This window comes from Cinclus cinclus, chromosome 6 (assembly GCF_963662255.1).
Source record: "Cinclus cinclus chromosome 6, bCinCin1.1, whole genome shotgun sequence".
NCBI classification, from domain to species: domain Eukaryota; kingdom Metazoa; phylum Chordata; class Aves; order Passeriformes; family Cinclidae; genus Cinclus; species Cinclus cinclus.
Window position 1 is genome coordinate 54,396,003 of NC_085051.1, and position 24,825 is coordinate 54,420,827.

Below are 24,825 nucleotides of genomic sequence, written 5' to 3' on the forward strand. Positions count from 1 at the left end.
TGGCAGACAGTATGCAACAGAAGGAAGTCTAGAAAGACATTTTTATTTGCATTTCTTACATGACATTCTCTGGACTTCCCCTCCACCTGGAATACATCAGAGGGGAGTGGAGGAACCAGTGTGATGGCTACTGTACAGCCTTGAGACAAAAGTAGCTCATTTTGACTAGAAAAATGGCCTGTCTTGCTCTCCTCATCCTCAGCCTCCCATTTCTCTCTCCATACCTGGGGCTGGGCTGCTCTCAGAGGCACGGGTTTGGAATTCAGGCTCCCAAAGGAGTCAAGCAGAGACAACCCAATGAACACAGCTTCTCTGAGCTCAGAGCTCCCTAAGTCACCCCAAAATCCTTCCTATGCAGTGTCACTAAAATCTTCATCCCAGCTCTTCTGACTACATTGTGAGCAACATCAAGGCAAGGTTGAGGCATGGCAAAGAGCAAGACTTGCCTCTGCTGAAGGGGCCAGCACAAAAAGGATACGAAGGTGAGGGATGAGGAAAACATCCTGGGAGGGTAAGGAATAGGGTAAGAAGATGATGTCAGTGTGAGCACTCCAAGTTACAGAAGGTCTTGGAGGTGGGAAAAGGCAGCTTGGTTTTGATTCAGTACCTGACAAAAGGATAAAGGAATAGCAGAGGTGATTGCTGCAGCTATGGGGATGTGTTTGGGAGGGCAGGAGTGGATATCACTGAGGCCACCAACAGTGGCAGATATTGCAGCAGTGACAGTCTGAACTGTGTAACATGGGGAGGTTTTAGTATGGGCAGTGGAGAAAAGTGAGATGTTTGGGATTTTCTTATTTTAACAGGCATCCAGGATAACTGTTTGTTTGTACTCAGGCCAGGTTGATTTGGAAACCCCATGGAAAAGTAAAAGAGAAGACTGATATTATATATCCCACATGTGAGAAAAAACAGAGTCTTTTATGCCCTGAGATTGCTGATTTATCTAATGAGGAACCCAACACTTGTTCTAAGAACATGTTCAGCCAACCCCACAAGTCCCAGGAGAGGAATGGATCTTGCTTAAGAGGCCTTTTTCAGATAGTGGGATAAATATGCCAGATTTCTGCCTTACAAAGCTCAGGGCAGTAGTTGGAGGTAATATTGATTTGTCCTGGGATGAAGTGTTTTCTGAGGAACAGCTGCAGAAGTTGTATGAGAACATCTTTAGAACGAAGCTCTTTATTCTAGGTTATATTTTTTGCTTAGCAAGTATTTTCATCCTGAGATTTTCCAGTCCTAATCTAGCAAAACACTTCTGCAGCATTAAGATCTCTTCTGGGAGTTACCAAAATAAAGTGCATTGTTAACACAGTGCATTATTTGCTTACAAATAGAGCAATGCCAATTAAATTCTCTCCTTTAATAAGATATTAGTAACTCTACACTGGACCCTTACTGAGGATACAGCAGCTCCTGGTTTAAGAACTTTTGTCTGGGTCTGATAAATTTTATGTCTGGTCCCAAAGCAGAGACCACTTTTGTCTCTTACTGCCCACTGGTACTTATGGCCTTTCACTGTCCTCCTCTTTATATCTTGCTACAAACTTCTATATACCTGTTATTTTATAATATGGGTTCTCAGGTTCCTTCCTGGGAAAAATAAATAAATAAATAAATAAATAAATAAATAAATAAATAAATAAATAAATAAATAAAATATTAAAAAGGAAGGAACATGCTTAATTGTATTTGAATTTTAAAACTAATTTGGCAAAGAAAACCCAAGAAATGCTAAAAAACAGCTTCCAGGGTGATGAACAAGAGTGAAAGAGGAAAAAAAACTCTGAAAGAAGAGTGTGCCTTGTCAATGCCATGTAAATTTCCTTCACCCTTGCAAAGCAAGAAGCATGCTCTCTTTACTGAAAAAGCACTGGCTTTATAAAGGTTGAAAAGGTACCTTCATTTCTAGAAAAACAGAACACAGCAGACTGTAAAAAGAAGACAAAAAAAACCCCTCAAAACCAACCAGAAGTTAAGGGTTAGACAAGCTGAGTGAAACTATGGAAAATTAATAACTGAGTGAAAACTGCCTCCCAGATGCTGACAGAGGAGCCAAGGTTACAGGTGTGATATTAAATGCCTGGCTAGGTGAGACAGGGATGTTGCAAGCTCTCACTGCAGAGTCGAATGTGACCTGTGCCAGTGGTACCTCTGCAGAGTCCTTTTGGTTTTCAATGTGTGTTGCTAGATTGATGCAGCCTTATTGACAGCCACGTTATGGCAAATAGAACAATATGTAATTTATACATGCAGCTTAGTGCCACCAGCCTCTCCATTTGATAGGATGATTTGACAGTGGCCCTGGCTGCTCCAATATATACTCACAAATACTGCAGCACACGCAGGGTCTCGTTATCGGGGAGAAATCAGCAGGACAGCCATAAAACAAATACAACTCACATAAGCACACTGCTGAGGAGACTGTCTGCAATATATGCTCTGATTAATGTCTGGAATGGCAGCAGTGCAAGTTAATGCTTTCTGGAGCCTTGGATGACATGCTTGAAAAGATCTTCGGGAAAGTCGTGTCCACTTTTATGACTTGACTGCAAACTGAACAACCCCCCAAACACTGACCTTGGATTTGACTGCAGGGTAAGTGCTGGAGGAGATTGCTAATTGGGGAAGTCCCGTGGATGCCAAGGGCAGCTCCTTGTCTTACTACCACCAGCTCCGCATCATTTGGGGTTAAATTCCCCCCCTGTTTCACAGGAGGGAATGAAGCATTCAGTTCTTCGAATGCTCACTGCTGTCTGCAAGGGATAAAACAGCCTTTGAAAAAATTTGGAAGAACTTCTGCAAATAAACCTCACTATGACCAGTGCACTTAAAAATAGCTTCAATTCTGCAAGTATTAGTCTCAGTCCCTGACTCCCCCTCTGAAATGCAACTGGACTATCACAAAGATGTCCTATTAAAAAAAAAAAAGAAAAAAAGAACATAAAAGCACTGAAATCATGTAGAAACAAACACAAAGAGGTTTCTGCCCAACGCGGTGAGAGAGAAAACAATTAAATCGCATGAAAAACCTGTTGCTACCACTTCTGCATCTGGCCAACAAAGAGGGCTAGAGAGGCCCCACTCAGTAAATACCTGCTCTTGTTGGATCAAAGAGGCAAGAATGGAAGCGAGTCCTCAGGCTTTATGGACCTGATCCAGTTGGTTTTTCTACTAATTTCTGTGGGCTTTGGCTGGCATCCAGGCAGCAAAAACAACCAGGAGCAGGGCTAGCCTTGCCTGGCAAGTGGAAGCCCTGCCAGCACCACTGATTTCTACTCTCTCTGCCCTATAGCCAGGCTTTCTGCTCAATTCTGGAAAGCTCCAAAGGCAGCAAAAGGCTTGTTGGAGCCCAGAAGGGTTTTAGCCAGACCCAGGAATGCACACAGCTGCACAAGGATGCCCATCACGGTCACTCCCAACAGCTTCCATCAGCCCCCATCCATATTCAGCCATCCTGATGTTTGGTGGCACAGTGGCTGCGATCTCCTCTGAGCACAGGAACCAGTCACAAAGCTCTGTATTGGCCAAGCAGCTCTGCCTGGCTCTGCTCCATTGAGGAAGGACTGAAAACAGAGCCTTCTCTGGTGGGAGGGGAGCCCTCAGCCAGAGAAGGGCTCAGAGGCCAGGGTGAGGAAAGCAGATAGTTTGCTCACCCTGTCATGCTCTCAGGAGGGCTGTCAGAAACACAGGAGCTCTTGGAATAAAGTTTCTGGGGCAGTTCTTCCTGTTGCCTTGCTTCCAGTAATGACTTTGTGCTTGTTTACATTAGCGAGTTGTACTACCAGTATTTTATACAACCGTAGCTAAATCAGTACAACACCTGTATTGTACCCAGCACTGTCTTGGTGTGAAGGTGAGTATAGTAATTCTGAATCCTGAAAAAGCAAGCCAGCAACATGCCAAATGGATACTTAGAGGAAATGGGATTGCTGTTGTATTTTCTGACACTTCAAACTCAATAATGACCACAGACTTACTGGGAAATTGTAATTGTCTCTCTAAAAATAAGACACTGCCAAATTGTAGACAATTATACCTAGCTTAAAGCACCCAAGTAGGAATTAAAACCTTGGTTCTTTTTGTAATCTTGTTTTTGCTCAATTTATTTATTAAAGGGGAGAGGGTAACACAAATTATTACTTACACCAAACAAGGTATTTCTGCCAAGAAGCCTAATTCATACGAGTACAAAATTCTTCATAACATCTCCAATGTACAAAGAAACACAACTCCACAACTTAGCAAATCCACACAGTAACTTCATGGAGATTGCACTTGCACTTGGGGGAAGAAATTGCTCCACTTGTGGTAGAGCCTGTGCAGGCCATAACTGCAGGATGACACCATCTGTAAAAGGACAGAGCTCCCCAGTCCTGTCTGCCATGGTGGACAAATAGATAATGCTCTCAGCTTTACTGAATGGTGACAGATTTAACCCCAGGACCTTTAACTCTTTCACTGGAGCTGGGCACCTCCACATTCTGGGCTGGGGTTTTCCAGTTTGAACCTTAAAGCTGACAGCATTACCAAATACCGTTACTCTGAGAGGGGCTTTGTGACAACACAATCATTAATGCTCAAACCCACCCAAATATCCTGGCATCCAATGGAGTTCAACAGTTGAAGCTCGTGGCAGAAAAGTGATGTTGGTGAGGCAGACCCCAGCTTCTGTGACAAAGAGCCTTAATATATCAGAGACCCAAATTAAGTTAGTTTAAATCCAAAATAAAGCCGATGTTTTAAGGTGCTAACGATACTATTGTAGAAAAATGTGGGGGGAATTAATAAAAAGTCGCTATTTCGCAGATATTACAATTTAGGCAAGGCAACAGAGGAAGGAAAGGGAAAGGAGTTTCCCTGCTGTACTTGTTGGAGGCTAAAGCACAGACTGGAGACTCCAGCTGGCACCACGCAGAGCGTTCGCAGGGGAGCTCTGAAGTGTCCCCGGTGCTCCGCTACTTCTCCACTCCCCCTTACCCTCCAGCACTCTCATATTCATCCCTCAAAAATCTCAACATCCACCTCGACCCGGAGCCTCAATCCACAGCCGCCTGCCTCCCGTCTCGGCGCTGCTGCAGCCCCGAGGCTCCGGGACAAGCCCGAGCAGCGACATCCCGGGCGGCTTCCAGCGGGGCCGGAGCGGCACCGGGGCTCCGGCAGCCGCAGCTTCCCAGCGGGTTTCGGCGGCGCCTGCCGGGTCCGACCTGGGTGGGAATCCCGGCGGGAACCCCGCTCCTCGCAGGGCGCTCACTTTTGATGCGATTACAGCTAATTAAAATTTAAAATTCAAATCAGCTATCGGAAAGGTCATCCTGAAAAATCCGTCGGCATTTGGTATTTATCAGCTGGCGCGCAACTACAGATAAACCCGGGGGGTGCGTGTGCGCGGAGGGAAGCGCCGCGCCCCTCTCCTCATCCCCCGGCGCAGCTCCCGCGGCCGCGCTGCCCCGGCCCCGGCTCCGCGGCACGTCGGGCTGCAGCGGGCGGGCGCGCCCTGTCCGCGGCGGCGCAGCGGAGTTGGGAGCGGGACGGCAGCGCTGCCAATGCAGCGGCCGGGAGGGGAGGGCGGCAGCGGCAGGAGGAGGAGGAGGAAGAGGAGGAGGAGGCGAGGGGGAGGGCACAGCCGGCAGCGCGCACCGGCCGGCGGCGGCGGGGCTGGCCGGGGTGGCGGGGCCATTGTGTGCTCCAGACGGGGACACGGCCGCTCGCTACCGCACCCGCGGCTCGCGGCAGCGAAAGTATCGCGAGAGCGGCCGGGGAACAACCTGCTCCGCCACAGCCCCGCGCCGCGCCCGCGGAGCGCCCGCGCCGCCGCCGCCGCGCACATGCGGACGCCGAGCGCCGCCGCCGCCGCCCGCCGGTGAGTAACGAGGGGAGACCCGCGGAGCGGCGGAACGCGGGGGGAGCTCGCGGCCACGCCACACCCCACCCCGGCGGGGGAAAGTCCTCCCCGCAAAGTTGGGGATCGCGGCTGTGCGGGGGGTGGGGAGATCCCAAAAGCGGCTCCGCGGTGCTTTCCCCCCCCCCCCCCCCAGCGCTGCGCGGAGCCGGGCACCGGCGAAGGTCACCGCGGCGGGCTGCGGGGAGCAACTTTGCGGCGGGAGGTGGGGTCCGGGCTGGGGGCTGGTGGGGGCGAGAGTGTTGGGGCGGGGGGAGGGGGGGGGGGGCGGGCTCGGGGCAAGTTTGTGGGATTTAATCGCGGGCTATAAATGGGGCTGCTGGAACTTTAAAAGGCAGCAAGCTGTGGTTGGCTGGTAGCGAGATTTGGAGTAACATATGGCATTAAAAGGCGCACAGCTGGAGGTAGCATTTCCATCGCAGTGAAGTCAGAGCAGCTGACTCTCCAGCTTGCGGTGTAATTAGCAAACCGAGCACTCCTCCTTCCCTCCCTCCTCCTCCCTCCCGCCTGCCTCTCTCTCTCTCTCCCTCTCCCCCTCCCTCTCCCTCCCTCCCGCCGCGCCTCGGTCGCACTCGCACCGCGCTCCCTCCTGCCCGCCCGGCTCCGCGCCCGCGGCCGGCCCCGCCGCGCCCCGCGCAAGGTAAGCGCCCGGCCGCGACACGCAGCCGGCTGCAGCCTCAGTCCTGCTCTCCCGCCGGCCTTCCGCCGCTAATTTTCCTCCTTGCCTTTTAATAACTTCAAGGGAAACTTTTTCTTCCCTCTTCCCCCCCCCCCCCCCCCGCCACTTTCCCACAACCCCCCCGCCCTTTTCGCGTGCGGGGGCCGGGGCCTCTCCCCGCTCTGCCCCGCGCCCCCCTCCCCGCAGAGCCGCCGCTCCCCCAGCGCCAGCCGCCGCTGTTTTTGTTGTGATTCGGCACATAACGACTGAGGATAAAGTTTAAATGTGTGTGTGTGCGTGCGTGACGCGGGGAATATGCTTTATGAAAAGATGCCCCAAGTTAGCGTTGCTGGGAAGATGGCCTGGGAGTTGATGCTTTTTTTGCTTTTGGGGGGTGTGTGCGTCCTTTCCTCTGCTTAATTTTATTAAAGTGCTTAGTGGGAGAAACAAAGGTTGGAGGGGCTGCTGCTTTACTAGCTTTTGTTTACTTACAATCAAGTTTTTCCTGTTCGGAGCAGGTGCGAAAGGATGAGAAGCATGTTGTGTTGGGTTTTTTTTTTTTTCCTCTCCCCCCCCCCTTAATAAAACTATTACAGACAATTAACAGTAAATGTTATCTCCAAGGCTGTTTCTTTGGCTTGGGTTACCAAAAAGCCGATCTGTTTGTTACAGCTGCTAGGAGGCTTTAGTTTACAGTAGCATTCAAGTTTTTCCTGTTTTGAACAGGTTATGAAGGAAGAATGGAGTTTCCAGACCATAGCCGCCAGTTGCTGCAGTGTCTGAGTCAGCAGCGTCACCAGGGCTTCCTGTGTGACTGTACTGTTTTAGTTGGAGAAGCTCAATTCAGAGCTCACAGAGCCGTTCTTGCCTCTTGCAGTATGTACTTCCATCTTTTCTACAGGGACCAGTTAGACAAAAGGGATATTGTGCATCTGAACAGTGACATTGTCACAGCCCCTGCCTTCAGCCTGCTGCTCGAATTCATGTACGAGGGAAAGCTGGAATTCAACAGTCTCCCAGTGGAAGATGTGCTGGCTGCGGCGAGCTACCTTCACATGTATGACATTGTGAAAGTCTGCAAGGGCAAGTTGAAAGATAAAGAATTATGTTCGGAAGAGAAGATTAATGATGAGGCGGCTAGTTTGGAGAAAGTGGAGCATTTTCTAGATGCCGGAGTGCCCCTGGTCCACGAGTTTGACCCAGGAAACAAACAAAAATTCAGCGTTGCAGAATACGATAGAGCAGCAGGCAAAGAAAAGGTCAGCAGTCACCCCGCCTGGTCCTCTGATCATGTAAGTGTCAGCTCTGTGCCGACAGAGGCAGAACCGTGCGCCGCAGCAGCTGGAAAAACAAAGGCTAATGTCAATAGTTCCACAGGACCTTTGTCCCAAAGGTCTGTTAACCATCCCCTGGCTTCGAGTGATGTGGACTGCGCGCTGGATTTGTCTTTCAAGCCCGTGCCGGGAAGAGATTCCTTACACCCCTCCTATGTCTTTGGACAGCTGGCTTCCGACAGCCAGCAGCAGGGTACCGAGCCACTTGTTAAAGATGAACAAGACTTGCTGTCAGATCAGGAGGACAGCGAAGCCAGGAGTCCAGAGAGTCAGCATTTTGGGAATTCAGCCAAAAGCCTAGTGACAGGGTTAGGACACATGTTCGCGGGGAATGGCAGCTCTCATGCCCGAGAGGAGGATATAGATCAAGAGCGAGACGAGAGCGAGGATGACATGGACTCGTCGGACATCTCCTCGGGCGTCCTCGTGCCTCCTGGGCATATCTGCATTTGTCCCCTCTGTAGCAAGGTGTTCCCAAGCCCGCACATCCTTCAGCTGCACCTGAGCTCTCACTTCCGTGACAAGGACGGCTCCCGGACCCGCCTGTCCCCCGACGGGTCGGTCCCCACTTGCACCCTCTGCGGAAAGACTTTTTCCTGCATGTACACGCTAAAGAGGCACGAGAGGACTCACTCGGGGGAGAAGCCCTACACCTGCGGCCAGTGTGGGAAGAGCTTCCAGTATTCCCACAACCTCAGCCGCCACGCGGTCGTGCACACCAGGGAGAAACCCCACGGGTGCAAGTGGTGCGAGAGACGCTTCACGCAGTCCGGGGATTTGTACAGACACATCCGCAAATTTCATTGTGGCCTTGTAAAGTCCTTGGTTGTTTGAGATGTGTGACTTTTGTTTTGTTTGTTTTGTTGGTTTGTTTGTTGTTTTTTTTTTTTGGGGTTTTTTTTATATAAATATCTAATCCCCCCCACCCTTTTAAAACAAAACAGGAAAAAAAAAAAGGCAGCATCTGAACTTTAATTTTGTTTTTCTGCTCCCTTTATTTTGTTTTGGTGATATTCACTTCAGGTATATGATCTTTAAAAGATGCAGTGGTATATACTCCAGAGGCCTTCTAATGCACTCCTTCCATCTTTCCATCTCCCCCTTCCCCTGCCACCCTCCCTTTCTAGCACAGTCCTTTAGGTCTTCTCTTGTGCACCCATGTTACATTATTAATGTGAAATGATCTTAAGTAATTTTGCAGTGATTTAGCATCAGTTTTCACACTGGAAATACTTGCTTTGTGGTCAGGATTTTGTTGGTTTGGTTTTTCTTTTCATCCCCCCCCTTTTTTTTAACCTTTTTGAAAAAAGATTATCATCAAATTCTGGAGAAAAATTTGGCTTCCATTAAGCTCCCCAAATGCCCTCTGTGTTTTGCAGAGAAATAGCTGGAGAGATAAACTATGATTTAAATACATTTTGGTGTAGAGAAACCTGTCCACATGTTGCAGAGTGGGTAGATGTACCTTTATTTTACAGAGTTAGATGAGACATTGACTTGGCCCAAATTTTAAAGGGGTTGAGGATTTCTGGCTTTGTCTTTGGTACTGGTCATTTTTTATTCTCTTTATTCCATTAATACTGTTCTGCAGTTGGTCCTAAAATCTAAATGAGAAGTTTTTGCCTGGGGACTTGACTTAAATTTTCCCTTCCCACCCATCCTCCTCACTGGGCTGATCTGCTAAAAAGCTGCTTTTGAGCATAAAATGTAGATGGAGAAACACTTTCTGTCTGCAGCATATTCACTTCCGAAATGTTGAAGGATGCACACTAGGACACACAAAAAACTGTATGATGTGTGAATATTCTCATTCCTATATCGACATCCAGAGGCTGATCCCATTCCCCTCGGAGGGGACAGCACCTATAAAGTGTCCAAATGCCCCTCCTGATCTCAGGTTTCTGGGGTTTCATAGTTCAAGGTAACTCATGCCTTGTGCATTAGGAAATGCCCTGCTGTCTTGCCTGAAAAGTTTGCTTCCGTGCTAAAACCAGCAGCGTGAAATTATATTTTATTTTTATGAAGTTGGCGATTCCCTCTGAGCTGAATTGTGTGCAATTGCTGGTGTTCCCAAGAGACAGCACGAAGATGAACTGCTGGAGGGAAAGCATGGCCTGACTTTTTCCCCAATTCCCCCTTTTTCAGGGGAAGTTTTGGGGGGTTATTTTTTAAAATTTTTTTAGTTTGTTTGTAAACTGAGGCTGCCTGTAACGATAGCCAGTTTTACTCCACATGATTCAGTTTCTTGCCTGTTAGATCATCATTTGGTCTGTGCATGTTGGTGGATATCACTTTGTTCCCTTCCAGTCAAATTAGCCATTCAAGGTACATGTACGTGGGACTGAAATACAATAATAATACCTGAGGGCTGCAAATGTCCTTCTGCTGCATTAACATTGCTTCACCAGCTTTCTTGACACTCCTGGAGTTATTTGGTGAAACTTAAGCGTGTGTTTTAAAATTAATTTGAAGCACTGAGTTAGATTATTTTAAAAAGTTGTGCTTAAAATACTGTATTGCATCTTATGAAGAAAAACCTTCCAATGCCTTTCTCCCTCTGGTCCAAAAACTGAGCACTACCTACATAAATAATATGGGATTGACTTTTTTTTTTTTAAATAAGTACTTCCTCTTTAAAGAAGATCAGGATATACTTGTTACAGCCTCTTATTATTCATCTCTTGAACTATGAATGTACATGTAATGTGAAATTTTGCTTTTATTTATAGTTTTGGGATTTGTTTTCAATTTAATTTCTCAACTGTAAAATATTTTTGCTGAACCTGTTACATATGAAAGTTGTGGGAGAGTACTGTATCTTGAACATAAGTGGCTTTGGTACTGTGGTCTTATTCTACTTAATCAGTTTGGGGTTTTTTTGTTTTTTTGTTTTTTTTTTTTTTTTGTTTTTGCTGTGATTCGAAATAGCACTGAACAAAATCTAGTAAAATTAAGTTATTTTTCTTTCTACTAAAATTAAGTTATTTTTTTCTCCTGAAGATACTTGATATAGTATTTATTAGATTTTTTTGTTTTGTTTTTGAAGTGGAATTATTACTGTTAATCTATTTCAAAACTAGTTAATTTACACTTTAAATTTTATAACAATGGGTTTTGCATGTTGAGCAACATGTAAAGAGTTTAATGTAGAGTCAGCATTACCGAAGCTGGTAATCTTAATTTTGCATTCTTGTGACACTTCTGTTTGCATTTCAGTCTTCAATTGCTGTTTGGTTTTTTTTTTGTGTGTTTTTTTTTTTTGTTTGTTTGTTTGTTTTTTGTTTGTTTTTTTTTTTAAGAAGATCATAAAATAGGATGTGCCATAAGAACATCATTAGCTTATGGAGCAGGGAAGAGTTGAAATAAGTTTTTGTCTGATCTTAGTATAGAAATAATTCATTAAACTGATGCTATGAGCATGCTCTGTGCTGCAGTGAATATGGGGCAAAAGTTGTTTTTGTTTTGGGTTTTTTTTTTTTAATAAGGAAAGAAAAAGACTTTCTCGACTACATCACAAACACACTGTTCTCATAGTCTGGTATTTGTGTTCCCACTCCTCTTAGCTTGAATTTCTAAAGTAAAGAAATGTTTGCACTTATTTTTGTTCTTAAGGTGACTTTTTTTGGGGCTGTTTCTCTGTGTGTCTCTTATTTTTGAGTTGCAATAGCTCAGAGCGTGTTTTTGAAATGGTTCATGGCTCTATGGAGAAGTACTAAAACATGGCACACTTAATGCTTGTCTCTTCATAAACTATTTCTCTGTGGGGCAGTTGCTGTCTCCATAGGGAACACTCCTGCTCTGCGTTTTAAACACTGGATTTGTCTTCTACTACAAACAAATACTGTGAAGTTAATGTAAAAAAAAAATCATTGATATTTTTAATTGTTTTTAATCTTGGTGCAGTTCAGATTAAATATGTATATTTAAAGACACTAATTTTTGTGGGAGAGTTTTATAGTATACAGTATGTAGAAAAGCTATTGGAATGGAATATATTTTATAAAAATGTTCTATCACTGTTTTATAGTGAACTATTTTTCCTTCAGTGTTAGTGTAATACTGTTAGTCTAGATAGGACAATCACAGGAAGAGTGATTCAGGCTACTGTTAGCGCTTAGTTTTGCGTGGAGTTCTGTTTGCAACTGTATTGGTATGTGCTGTACAATGTGACAATCGTGACTAGGATTGTTGTCTTTATACATTTACATGAAATAAAACGTGCTAGAATTGTAAGCTTGAGCCTCCTCCCCCCTTTAGCAGAAAGGGGTGTGGTGTTTGGGATTTTTTATTATGTATTAATAATGGTTAATTTAATTGCAAGTATTGTATTATTTGCTGCTTTAAAAAATTTTATTACTATATGCTCTTAATAATTTTGTTCTTTTTCAGGGCCATCTGGAATTTTAGGCATGTAAGGAGCTGCCGTGTCTCAGTCGTAGCCTGACTGAGCATTTCCTTAGTGACTGGGCTGGACCTAACCCAGCACCAGTTCTGCATTTTGACCAGGGTTTCGGGGCTGTTTGAAGGGTGCCCTGGGGGAGCCGTGGGCCAGCCCTGCCCCCAGTGATGCTGGTGGCCAGGTGACAAACCTGTGAGCACAGGGGTGATGTGGTGCACGAGGACAGCCTGGCACCCTCGGGCTGATCAGCACAGGATCTCTCCCAGCCTTGGGGAACTGAGCTCTGACCCACTCCTCTTAACACCTGCCTCAACTTTTGGGCTGATTTTAGCAGGAGCTAGGACTGGAGGAAGAAGGCAGGAGCTGTCCCTGCTGGCTGCTGCTCAGGGGAGGGCAGTAAGCTGCGAGGGAGGCTTGCACCTGCGCCGTGAGCACTGTGTCTTGTGTTTCTTAATTATTTGGAAGTAGAAGATCCTGGCAGAATGGGACTGCTTCGAAGTGGTGCTGGTTAAAGGATGAGCAGGTGATAGTTAATGCTGGTGTGGAGGCACAGCTATCGCTCCCCTCCTGCTACCACTTAGCGGTTTCTTCACAATCGTCTCAAAATAGGTGGGTATTTCTTGCCTTCAAGCATGTGTCCTTCCTTAGAGATCCTGTGCCTGCATCCCCATCTGTGGGGAGGGCTGAAAGCTGCTGAAGATACGTGGTGATCTGCTGCAATGTGGTGAAGTGTTAAAAACTATAAATAAATATATTTTAAGGGTTTGTTTTTTATATTTTTGCTGCTGAGAATTGGGTGTCCCTGCAGCTGCTTATTTGTGGCACTCTGTTTCCAGTCTTTTCTGCTGTTATGGATGTATGTGAGAACATTCAAAGGTGTCTTACCTCACGTTTACTGCCCCCACCCCCCCCAAAAAAAAAAAAAAAATTAAGTAAATTTGCCCAAATCTGAGTGTGGTGCTGGGGAAGGAAGAGGTGAAAGGCTTTTCTTTGAGAGAGAGGGTGCTCAGAAAGAAGCAAGCTTGAAGCTGAACCTGGGAGGTGGATGGCTTGCAAACAGGCTATAAATAACTGTGAGTAGATTGAGGAGAGCAGCCCACATCTCCTCTGGCATGGGCATGCTGTGCCCGTTTTCTTTGTTGATAGCAATTGCTAATGTGAGTTCTGGCACTCCAAATCCCGATGCCTGTTGTTCTGATAACATAATTAAATCTTAGGAATGTGAAATATAAAAAGCTTTGAGAAGAAACCAGGCCACTAAGCGGATACTGGGAAGGGGGTGTGCAGGCTGTGTATGTACCAAATAAGCAGTGGGGGTTGCTCTAGGCAGGATTCCCTTTCCAGTGATCTTGCGACCTACAGCAAAGGGGGTGACCCCCAGGAGCATCTGTCCTAATCCAGTGCTGCAAGGGCTGTCATCCTCCAGGACTACAGCACATCATGGACTCCTCAGGTTGGCAGGGGTCAGCCATGCCCATGCCAGCAGCTTGGGTTCGTGCCACCCTTGCAAAGCCTGGTTCTCCTTGGGATGAGTGTTGGGAAATGGTTTTGTTTATTTTTAGCTTTTGTTTTGAAGTCTGAGTGCCTTCTGGATGTGGTCTGGCCTTGATAGGCCCAGAGGTGGCTGTGGCTATCTGGGTGCATCTGGCCATGTGTCACCAAATGCTGCTGTGCAGCTGAAGACCACAGAGAAATGGCTTTTTTCTGGCTCAGGTGATGGGGTCTGGGTTTGGACCAAGTGCCTCCAAAGCAGGAGGAGAGTTCATGCTGACCCAGAAGAGTGTCCCTGGTGCTGTTGGATTCTATACTGTGGGGATGGATCTTACTTATTGCTTAAATTGATTAAATTCTTGCATTAATTTAATGAGGGAGGTCGCCAATGAAAGTAGTTGGGGTAGAGGGTTCTTAGTGTTATTGCCCAGCTGGTTGGCAGTGCTGTCACCTTCCAGTTTCTACTGTGCTTGAGGTCAGACTGCCACCCTGAGCTTTGCTTGCCCACGAGTGTCTTTCTGCACTGTTGTGCTGAGCAAGGTGAACAGCAGAACATGAAACAGCAGCTGTTTTCTGAGGGAGTCAATGGCAGGTGTGACCCAGCAAAAACAGCCTATGTAGGATAAAGCTGGGCTCAAGTGAAATGGAGTCAAGCCTACAGTGCAGTTGGTGTGTGGAAACACCTTGTCCTGGGAGGAGGAGGAATCATGAGCGGAGCTGTGACCGACTGCCTGGAGAGCACTTTATCTCAAATGACTTGGTGTTTTTGTGCCAGAGACACCCAGCTGGAAGTGCTGCAGGTTGAACAGCTTTGTGCAGCGATGTCTCCTAACAATCAGACCAAGAGATCCCAGGTTCTTACTTTTCAGAGGTGGGATGACACCACAGAGGGATGCCAAGTGCTTTCCAAGCAGGGACCCTCTGTGTATGTGCTGTAGCCCTCCGCTCTTGCTGACGTGCTCTTTTCATCCAATAAAAAAGAAAAAAAACGCTGTTTAACAGGAGGAGAGCGAGCAAACACGTTGGTTATTGTTACCTGTTTCCTGTTTGTTGTTCTCTTTCATACAGCTGCTCACTTCTGTACACAGCTGGCTCCCCTGCCCTTTCCAAATGATCTGTTGCAGAAAACGGAAGTATTTGCCAACCTGGCTCTAAAAAAACCTTCAAACAACAAAAACCCAACAACCTCTCCTAAATGCTTAATATTCTTTGGCCTCCAACTCATCAGCCTCCTCTGTGCCCTACCCCAGCTAAAGGAGCTTGGTACAGGCAGGGATGAAGGCTGATACTCCCACCAGCAAATCAGCCTGGACCAGGCAGTACTGCCAGTGTTTCCCAGTGGCAAATGGTGGGCTCTGGCATCCCAGCGGGTTTTGAAGGTTTTTCCCAAGGGGCTTTTAAACAATAGATGTTGTAGATGTCAGGATAGAATTTCTCGGAAATTGATGTTCTCAGTCTTCATAACACAGGAATTTGGGAAAAGTTCAAATGCCGACCTTATCCACAGGCTACTTATCCCTAGGGATAACTCAGCCCACACACTAGGTACTCTCTGTTCCCCAACCTTCTTTATCTCTCTCTCTCTTCTGTGCTATCCAGGTGGTGTTACGAACCATCTGCTGCAGTGATTCAGCAGAATCCATTTAGTGCTTTCCCAGAGAGGCCGGCATCTGCCAGGCAAGGGGGAGACCGTGGGGAAGCCCGGCACATCTGCCACCGTGTCTGCGAGCAGGGGCCGGGGTCAGCCCCAGCATCCCCGCGGGGTGCAGGTCCTGGTGAGAGCCCCGCCAGCTTCACCCTCAGCCTCGGGGCTCGTCTGGCTCGGTCCGCGTGGTTAATTATCAAATGGCTGCTTTGGCTTTGGGAGGGAAGAACTTGCCTTGCACTTTGTGATGCTCTGCGGTGTCTGGCAGGCGCTGGGCTTCCTGGCTGGCACAAGATGGGAACGAGACGGTGCCGTTTTCCTTCCCAAGGTCGTGCTGAGAGTGCTTGGACTGACAAGCACCAGCGTATAAAACTCTCCAAGGTGGGGGCAATAAGGGAATGTATTCCCCTGTGTGTCTATCAGGCAGCTCCAGTCCAGCAGGATTGTGCAGAAAAAAATGCTGTGCAGGACAGGGGGCAGAAAGGGTAATGCCAGTTCTGCCTTGGGTATCACAAATTCCTCGGGGTGAGAATTTGCTTTGGGGTAGGTCTTTGAGTGTGAGAATCACTCGAATTTTACTCTGGGATGGGGAAGATGGTCTTTCAGATAACATGAAGAATTAGCAGCGCTGACTTTCCAACCTATTGGTAAGAGTCAAGTAATGCTTGGCAGTGACTGCCAGCAAATACCGAGTCAGTATAAAAAGTAACTACCTGGCAACATGTCTTCAATGCCTGCTCGCATTTGAGCCTCTGGCAGGAAACATAATAGATCTTGTGTTCAAAAATCTATTGCATCTGTGCAATAGGTTGTGGCGAGAGCCCTGAAAGAGGACCAGGACCATTAAACTTCTCATGTACCAGAAGGTGTCTTTAGCTCGTGGAGGACCGGTGATATTTGCAGGAGCAAATGTCTCTTTCTCACTCTGTAAATTAAATAGAAATATCTTAGTTTCAGTAGACTAGGAGTAGTCACTGACTCAGGTTTCAACCCTAGTGATGTCTAATCAGATGCCAGAAGAAGCTGCTTTCCTTTTAATCATTTCCTCAGAGAGGTTTTTATACATCTAACAGTTTTGTTTCTGAAAATGTTTTGTAAGCAAACTCTTTCACCATGTTGCTGTCAAAGGATGTGCACAAAGTCCTTGGCACAAGAGGAGAAAAGACCTTGTCTGGGATCTGGTCTGCCCTGCTCCTGGTCAGGGGCAACTTGCCATTAGTTTTACCTGAGGAATATGTGTCTAACCTGCTTGTAGGAACCTCCTTGGGCAGTCTGTCATGATGCTCACCTCTCCCTTAGCTTAGAAAGCCTTTTCTCTCACCCTAATATCTAGTGCAGGTCATACGCTCTGATGTTTTACCTTTTTAGGTGGATGAAAAGGCAGGCTCTACTGTCAGTGTGATGCCTGAGGTATAAAAATGGTCTGTGTGGGGGACTGACCCAGTTTATAAACTAGACCTGGATGCAGTCTTGGGCAAAGCAGCTGAACAGCAGAACGAGCCTATTCTGAAGCCCCCTGGGTGTTTTATTTCACAGCCAGGAAGATCTAGGAGGTCCCAGGGCATAAGCTGCAGTCTGTAGGTGGCCAGCATGAGAAACAAGCTGTTGGGTTCAAGTCAAGTGCCTCCAGTAAAACGTGCAAGGTTAAGGCTGCATTTGTTCTTCAGGACACTCTTAGGGACTGACCCCTGCTTGGCCAGCAGTAGGCTGTGTTCTTCTGGGCCTTGTCTTAGGTTTTTGCTTAAGGCAGAATTTTGATCTCTTTTTAATGAACACAATTTAAATTTTTAGAGGTGTAGAGGGGAAACCCCAGGTGAGATTGCCTTCCCTTTCTTGTAGCCTTCAAACCGATCATCTGGTTCTGACTTCAGAAATAACCTCATTAGCCTCTTACTAATGAAAGTAATTTCTCTTGCATTAATTCAAGATGAGGGTATTCAGCTAGAGCGTGCTAGAAATAGGGGTACAGGGACCCGGTTACACCAGGGGTTATTAACGTTGTGAGACCTATTGGGCTGGGGCTGGACCAGTGTGGGGCTGTGTAGCCTGTGGGGGTGTTGGCAAGTGAATGAGGTAGTGAACGTGAGGGTCTTTCCTGCCTTTGGCCTGGTAAGATCTGGACGCTTCAGCTGGCAAGAGTGTGGTGGAGAAACTCACAGCTGGAGGGAAAAGGATCTGGGGCTGCTGAGGGAGTGCAGAGAAACACCTGGTCTGTGAGACCTGGGGCTGCAGGTGCCTGTATCTCTGCTCTGCATCAGGCTGATGGAAGGGTGAAGCAGGATTAATTAGGCCTGCTCTGTCACCCCCTGGTCTGGGCAGCACTTTGTCTCCTGCTGCATCTCCTACACCTGGCAGAAAAACTTTCAGCTCCATGCCCCTCAGGGAGTGTGAGAATTTTCCTTAAGCTCAAGTTTACCCAGGGGATGGAGTTTTGCTTTAGGTGTGGAGCAGGTCTGAGGGAGCTCTGTCGAGGCACTCAGCTGAAATCCAATCCTAGTTTCAGTGCCGTGAAAGTGGAGCACTGAATTCCATTCAGCTCCATGTATCCTGAAGTGGTACAGCCTCAAACACTTGATATGATCTTGTCAGGACCCTTTTGAAGCTGAGGAAGGAAAGGAGATGAAGTCAGTGATGCCCTTCAGTGCAGTAAGCCTGGGATAGCAGCACTGGCCCAAGAGGGATCCCCTCCTGCAAGGGCAAGACTTGTCCAAAGAGAGAGAGAAGAGAGCCAGGCTCTGCACCCACCGGATGAGGACAATTTTGGGGAGGTCACGCTCTGAGGCTGCAGACTTGAAGTCTGATCAACACACATAAGAAGTGTGATCATTTTGGGAGCAAAGGACACAGCTCTGACCCTAGAATTATGGTGATAGTGCTGCTGCTTCTTGTTGCTGGTGTAACAGGACTGAGGTGCTCTGGTTCCCAGTGGCCCCAAATTCCAGCAGGGCAGAGAACTGCAATACTTCCAAAGGCTGCATTTAACTTCTCACCATCAGCAGAATCAGAAACCCTCCTTTCCCCTAAAATTAGGCTAAAAAGTCACCCGTGACTTCTAACAAAAACCCCACCTGTTTTATTTGGCTCAGGTTTTTTAAGCCTTGTTGCTTGTAAAACCAGAATCTAGAAGATCAGACAACACTTTGTTCTACAGTATTTTCAAACATCAAAAGATGGCAAAACTTACTGAGCACTGCTCTGAAGTTAGGTATGAGCACAGTGGCTTCCTCATGGTGCTCACTGTGTCTCCAGTAGCATTCTGGCAAGTTCTTGCAACGCTTTGTGTTCACCTTCAAATCAGAAATTCTAGCTTTTTGTTTCATTTATTTCAAACTCAACAAAAAGTGTCAACTGCTTTTGGAATATGGAAGCTTAGGAGATTTATCTTGGAAATGATTTTTCAAAGCATGCTTTTTTGTGTGTGTTTTTCTCTGTTTACTGGATCTTCAGGTATGCAGTGTGGCTGTGTGCAGCTGATGGAGCACAGGGGAGTGCGGGGAGGTATCAGGAATGTAACTACAAAACCCAAATTTGTCCCCCGGGATGATCTCATGCACAGTCATATATCTGTATCTCTTAATTCTCCTCTCAAGTTGACATATCTAAAAGCCTTGTTGGTAAAATGTCAGTGCTGGGAGTTTCCCTGGGAGAGCCTGTCTCCACATCATGACCTGGCACAAACTCCCTTAGCTTTTACAACTGTGTGGTGTTAAAGGGTTCTGAGGAAGGAAAATAGATGTAGTGAGAGCTCTTATTGCATTGCTGGCTTCTGGCACTGCAGCAAAAACTGACTGATTCAGCCGGTTTATAAAAATGGGTTGAAGTCTGATTTTTTAAAGTTTTTTGGTTTTTTCTTCTTCTTTTAAATCTGCTAAGGAAAGTATTAGATTGGCAGCCTTTCAGTTAAAAGTCTGCAGGTTTGCCATCTCTGCAGATTCTCACGTGTGGAGGTATCAAATTGCAGAAAATAGAAAGTGCTTGGATTGCTGGCTGTATCCTGCCAGGCTCAGCCCCGCTGAGGGGGGCAAACTCCAGCTCAGTGGTGCAGAATTTTGCCCACGGGAGGCTGTTTGTTGGACAGGCTCTGCTGTTGCTCAAGGTCCGAGCGGGCACCAGGGCATCCGTACCTGCGAGCCTCTCCCTCTTCCTTGTGTACTTTGAAACCCCGCGGGAGGGAGAGCGCGGAATGAGTAAGTCATTGGGAACAGATGTTGCACAGTAGCAGCGAAACAAATATTTTGTGTTTATGCTACTTCCATTCAAGGGTAATGTTAACACCGATGTGTCTGTGTTGAGTTGCCCTTTTCTAAGCAGAATCTCAGCGGACCATCGGGATTGGTTACTAATGGAAGTCTGCTTGGAGCAGGGTGAGTGCTGGGCTCTTGAATATGTGCATTTGGTTCCTAATTCTGCCAAGTGTGTTGCTTATTCCCTTGCTATGTGTCATTTCTTCCCCTGCCTGACCTGTTTGCTCTCCCCCTTCTGCCAGTGGCATTCTGCTTTACATCAGGAGGAAAGCCACTACCCAGACGGACTCCAATTATTTTTCCCCCCCCAGCTTTTATTTATTTTTTTCCCAATGGAGTTTCTGAGTAAGAAGCAGATACCCTGGTGGGTTTTGTTTTTCTTCTTCTTCTTTTTTTCTCCTTTCCTTGAAGAGACCTGCCTATTCCTCTTGAGGCTTGGGGTTCACAGCTGCCCCACCATCCCCTTGTTCTCAGCTCGGAGGGCTGGGAAGTGTCTGGCTCCCCAGCCCTGGAGGATATTATCCCCGTGGCAGCATCTGGCTCTTGGCAGGCTCTGTGGGCAGCTCACTGGCAGGGTTTGGAGTTCCCTTTTAGCTTTGTCGTGTGGTAATCTGTCAGTTGGCTCTTTGGGCTCCCTTGTTCTCTTGTGTGTCTTTTCTTTTTGACAAACCTCTTAATTCAGAGTTGGTCAATGAGAGTTCTGAGAATGCTCCCTGGAATCGCTATCCACAAGGAATTTCTTTTACTTTGCTGCAAAGAGCGTCTTTTGGAAAAGCTTTGTTTTATTATAACACTAGGGAGAGGGAAAAAAAGCCTGATCAAGTTCCTGGTAGCTCGTGAAATCTGTTGGTGTCAGTGGACAGGATAATTTGCTCAGCTGACTGATTATTTTAGTAACCCTGAAAGCATTGACTCCCTCCCCAGGAAGGAAGCACAGATGGTTTTAAGCAGAAAGAAGAGCCTTTAAACATACCAAGAGTGAAAGACACAATGCCAGTTCTGCTGCTCCTCTTGAAAATGAGTGGTTTTGGGGACAGACCTCAGCTGAAGTAAGTCCCACCTGTCCCTTGGATTGTGTCACTGTGCACCATTTAAAAACCGTCCTCAAAGGATATTACTATTATTTTCTCCATGTATGAATAAGCCACTTGCAAGGCATAGCTGCTATATTACAATTTCCTAAGAGGTGCTGGCATCTGGGGAGATTACGTTCCGCTGGCCCTTGGGATGGAAAGAATGAGTTCAAGAACAAAGAATGAAACTCTCACTTCTGCACTCAGAAACCAAATATTCACTGAAGGGTAGGGGCAAGCCAGTAACCAAACCTCGACATTGCCGCTGCTTGGTGAAACCTTCCCTTTTCCTGCCAAAAACCGGGCTGCACTGAACCATCCATAAACTTAAGCTTAATACTACTCGGGCTGAACTTGGTGGTGGGAGGTGGGGGGAGAGGAGGAGAGAAGAAAAAAAAAAAGAATCCTGTGTGTGGTGAACTTTGCGACACCGCAATGTGTAGGATTAACAGCTCCGCGCTCCGGTGTCTATTTGCAGGACTGCCACTGTTCACGCCGTGGTCTTGGCAGCCGCGGCGCAGCCCCGGCACCTTGCTCTGCAGAGACACCTTTCTGGGTGGGAGGAGGATGCTGAGCGCCTGGCTGCCTGCCAGCCCGCGTCGAAGCAACGCGCAAATTGCAGTGGAGCTGCAAAAGAAACGGAGATCGCCCACTCCGAGCAGTCTGTGCCATCGGCTGTCTGGCAGGATTGATGGTTGTCACTACCGAACGCTGCTGAGCTGGAGCCAAAATCAAATGAGTGGATGTCCTTGTGAGCCTGCTTGGGGGAGAGGAAAAAAAAAAAAAAAGCAACTTAAACTAAGAACTTCTTTTCAGTTTAGAAACTGAGCTAAAGAGGCTTGTTCCACTTTATAATAGCTTAGCTGAGAAGAAGGACTGGGAAACATTCCTGCTGCATGCAGAATTGGAAGGCCACAGGTTTTCAGCTGTCTTTCCTTGGTACTGATTTGTAGCAGAGGAAACTCTGTCAGGAAGGAGGGAGCATCTCATCTCATGTTAAACTGTCCATAGAACACAGAGGAACGTTTAACCATGGCCAGCCCTGATCTTGATAGGTGTGCTGTAACACTGATTGTGGCAACAGGAAACAGGCTGATGTCCTTTAATGGTTTTCCCTCTTCCCACATGGACAACCAGCCCTGGGCATGCTCCAGGTCATGATTGTAGCAGTGGATGATGCATGATGATAGTGAAGTAACTGGTTATAACCTCCATGGCAAATCAGAGAATAGTTTGTGTTGGAAGGCAGCTTTAAAGATCATTCAGTCCAACCCTCCAGCAATGAGCAGGGACATCTTCATGGAATGATAGAATGGTTGGGGTTAGAAGGGACCTTGAAGACCATCTAGTTCCAACCCCACTGCCATGGGCAGGGACACCTTCTGCCAGACCAGGTTGTTCTAACCTGGTCCCCACCTAACCTGGCCTTGAACATTCCCAGGGATGGGGCAGCCTCAGCTTCTCTGGGCAGCCTGTTTCAGTGCTGCACCACCCTCACAGTAAATAATTTCTTCCTAATATCTAAACTAAACCTCTCTTCTCTCAGCTTAAAACCACACCTCCTGTTTTTCCTATTGCTCTGTGCCCTTTTATCTGATCTTCAGCTAGGTCAGGTTGCTCAGAGCCCCATCCCAAATGTCTTTCAAGATTTCCTAGACAAAAAGAGGGGACTTGGTTTCCTGAATCTGAGAGGTGTTACCAAAACAATTTTACAAAATCACGATAGAAACACAGTGTTAGAGCCTGGTTGGTCTGTAATGGCTGAATTGAGCCAGATTTATACCAGCAAAGCAGTGATGAGGCCCTACCCCTGGCATGGGGTCAGCTCACCTTTCAGTCTCCAAATTGTTCACAAAATGGATAAGAATTATCTGGACCAACATATCCAAGGAACAACTTGGAAAATGGAATGCATTAATCTCTACTCCTTCACCTCTTGAGAGAGGGACAAAAGGAAGGAAAGCAAGCTGGAATGGAAAGAGATATGCTTCCTTTTCTCCTCCATATTGGGGGAAAAAAAGCTTACTCATCTGCCTGATTCCTCTTTCCTCCCCTCATGTCCTTAGTGTGGTAAGATACAGAAAATAAAGTGTTTTTCTCGACCATGTATGTCAAGTCCCTCTCCTAGGATGGAGGTGCTGTGGTGCTGCTACTCACTGTGCTGAGGAGTGCTGCTGGGTCTGGTCCTGCCTCTCCCATTGTTCCTACTGATACTGGCAACTTATTTTTTGTGAGTAGATCTGAACTATCCAAACTAAATTCACAGGCCTTGCTAGAAAAACAGTGCAATGCATTATTGAATTGCGTCAACAGATGTGATGCCAAAGGTATCTTTGAGCCTGCTTGAGCTGAGGAAAAGGCTCCTGCCTGCTGATGTGAGCTCTTCAGGATGTATCCTTTCGTTTTCTTCTGGTGTGACTTGAAGGGACTGATCCTGGCAGCGAGGTACAGACGTAGGGACATTCTGTGCTGCAGTGGGGAGCAGGCAGGGCTTGTTTTGTTCTGTGGCATTAGCAGCACCTACCTTGCTCATTCCTAGTGGGATACCAAGCTGCAGAACTAAAGTGCACGGTAAACACTGGCTTGGCACGTACAAGACTGTGGCTACAGTGAGGCAAGGACCATGTTCCCTGCTCTTCAGCCCAGCACTTCTTTGAGGTTGTATCCTCTGAGAGATAATCCCTTCTTGCTGTCCAGGCAGTGAGGTGAACCTCTTCTTTTCCTCAGAGCTCCTACCCTGATGGCCAGGAAATTGCACTCTTCAGATGGGCTATAAATATTTAAGGGAGGGATCATAGGTGCCTGGCCACTCCAGGCCATCACTTCCATGACTTACAAACCTAAATTACTCCTATAAGCTGAATTCTTGGTTTGGAGGGTACCTAAACAGCGTGTTCAGACACTTCTCACCTCCTTGAGCAGGCACTTCCTCTCTCTGTTGGCTTCAGGAAGGATGCTCATCCCAAGCTACCTCCTTCCTGACTCTGGTCCTAGGTTCAACCTGGCTTTGCAAACCCACGGACACTTTTAGCCTGAGGGATCCTTCCATTTCTTCTCTGCTCCAGAGAAAACCATGTCCGAGTTGTGTCTATCCCTAGGCAGACTGTGGAGGATGAACTGGCTGCCTGTTTGTGTTTGGTCAAAGATGTTACCTGGTTTGGTTCCTTCTCCCTCCCTTTTCCCTGTTAGTCCAACGGTATCTTTATATTAAGCAGCACAAGAGAAGAATAAAGATTTAAGCTCATTTAACCTTGAACACAGCCATTAGTTAAGCAATTAAAATTAAAGGGTGAGTTAATGGGCAGTGTCAAACATTCGGAGAAACATCTGTTGTAATAGAAGTCTGCCTTTTAGTTGATGAATAATTGATCCTCTGTTTGTCAGCACCTAAGCTCAGGCAAGGCAGGAGCACTGGCACTCCCAGAGCATGTCCAGTGCCCCCTTCCCAGCCACAGGCTCCAGGAGAGCAGGAGGACCCAGCCACCACCACTTGGAGGTACATTAGGAAAAACACCTGCACTGCACCCCCTTGCTGAGGTTGTCCCTGCTGGGTCTCCTGCCCAGCTGGGATCAGACGTGTTACTTCAGGTCTAGAAGAATAAATGGTCTATTTTTAAGTCTTTGTTAATGCATGTGTGGCTGGATGAGGTGCCTGGACACCCATAGCTAGGGACGTAGATGACTCAAACCTCTTTCAATTGAATCACTGAGTTAAATTTACTTGCTTTTTGGCAAGCAGTGGATGTGAAGGAACAACTTCACTAATGCGTTGAGGGCAGTACTGCAAATATTATCCAGAGTTTGAGGGGTAAAGAGCAGAACGAGATTGTCTCTTGGCTGTGGTAGAGCCAGTATTGCTGGAGTCACTTCTGCAGTATCCATCTCCCACAGACATCCCTCTCACCCTAGAGTGGAGAACAGCAAAATATATTTGGGTGAAATCTTGTGTCCTGTGAGATGGAGGAGAGCTTGGCTATGGCCAGCAGCAGGGTGCCCTTGGTGCCTGGTCCTGCACACCCACCTGGAAAGCACTTCCCAGCCAAACCAGTGTCCATGTGGGGCTGGGGGTGTCTCAGCAG

At 47.1% G+C, this 24,825-nt stretch overlaps 1 protein-coding gene across 1 annotated transcript; it reads left to right on the forward strand.

The window, feature by feature from the left end:
• The first annotated feature begins 6,843 nt into the window (after positions 1-6,843).
• On the forward strand, positions 6,844-9,111 carry ZBTB42 (zinc finger and BTB domain containing 42). Its single transcript, XM_062495095.1, has one exon. It carries the CDS (start codon positions 7,301-7,303, stop codon positions 8,726-8,728), a length of 1,428 nt encoding a protein of 475 aa, XP_062351079.1. The 5' UTR covers positions 6,844-7,300; the 3' UTR covers positions 8,729-9,111.
• Positions 9,112-24,825: the final 15,714 nt, after the last annotated feature.

Coding starts and splice junctions, on each gene's coding strand:
- ZBTB42 (XM_062495095.1), top strand. CDS start 7,301: ATGGAGTTTCCAGACCATAGCCGCCAGTTGCTGCAGTGTCTGAGTCAG.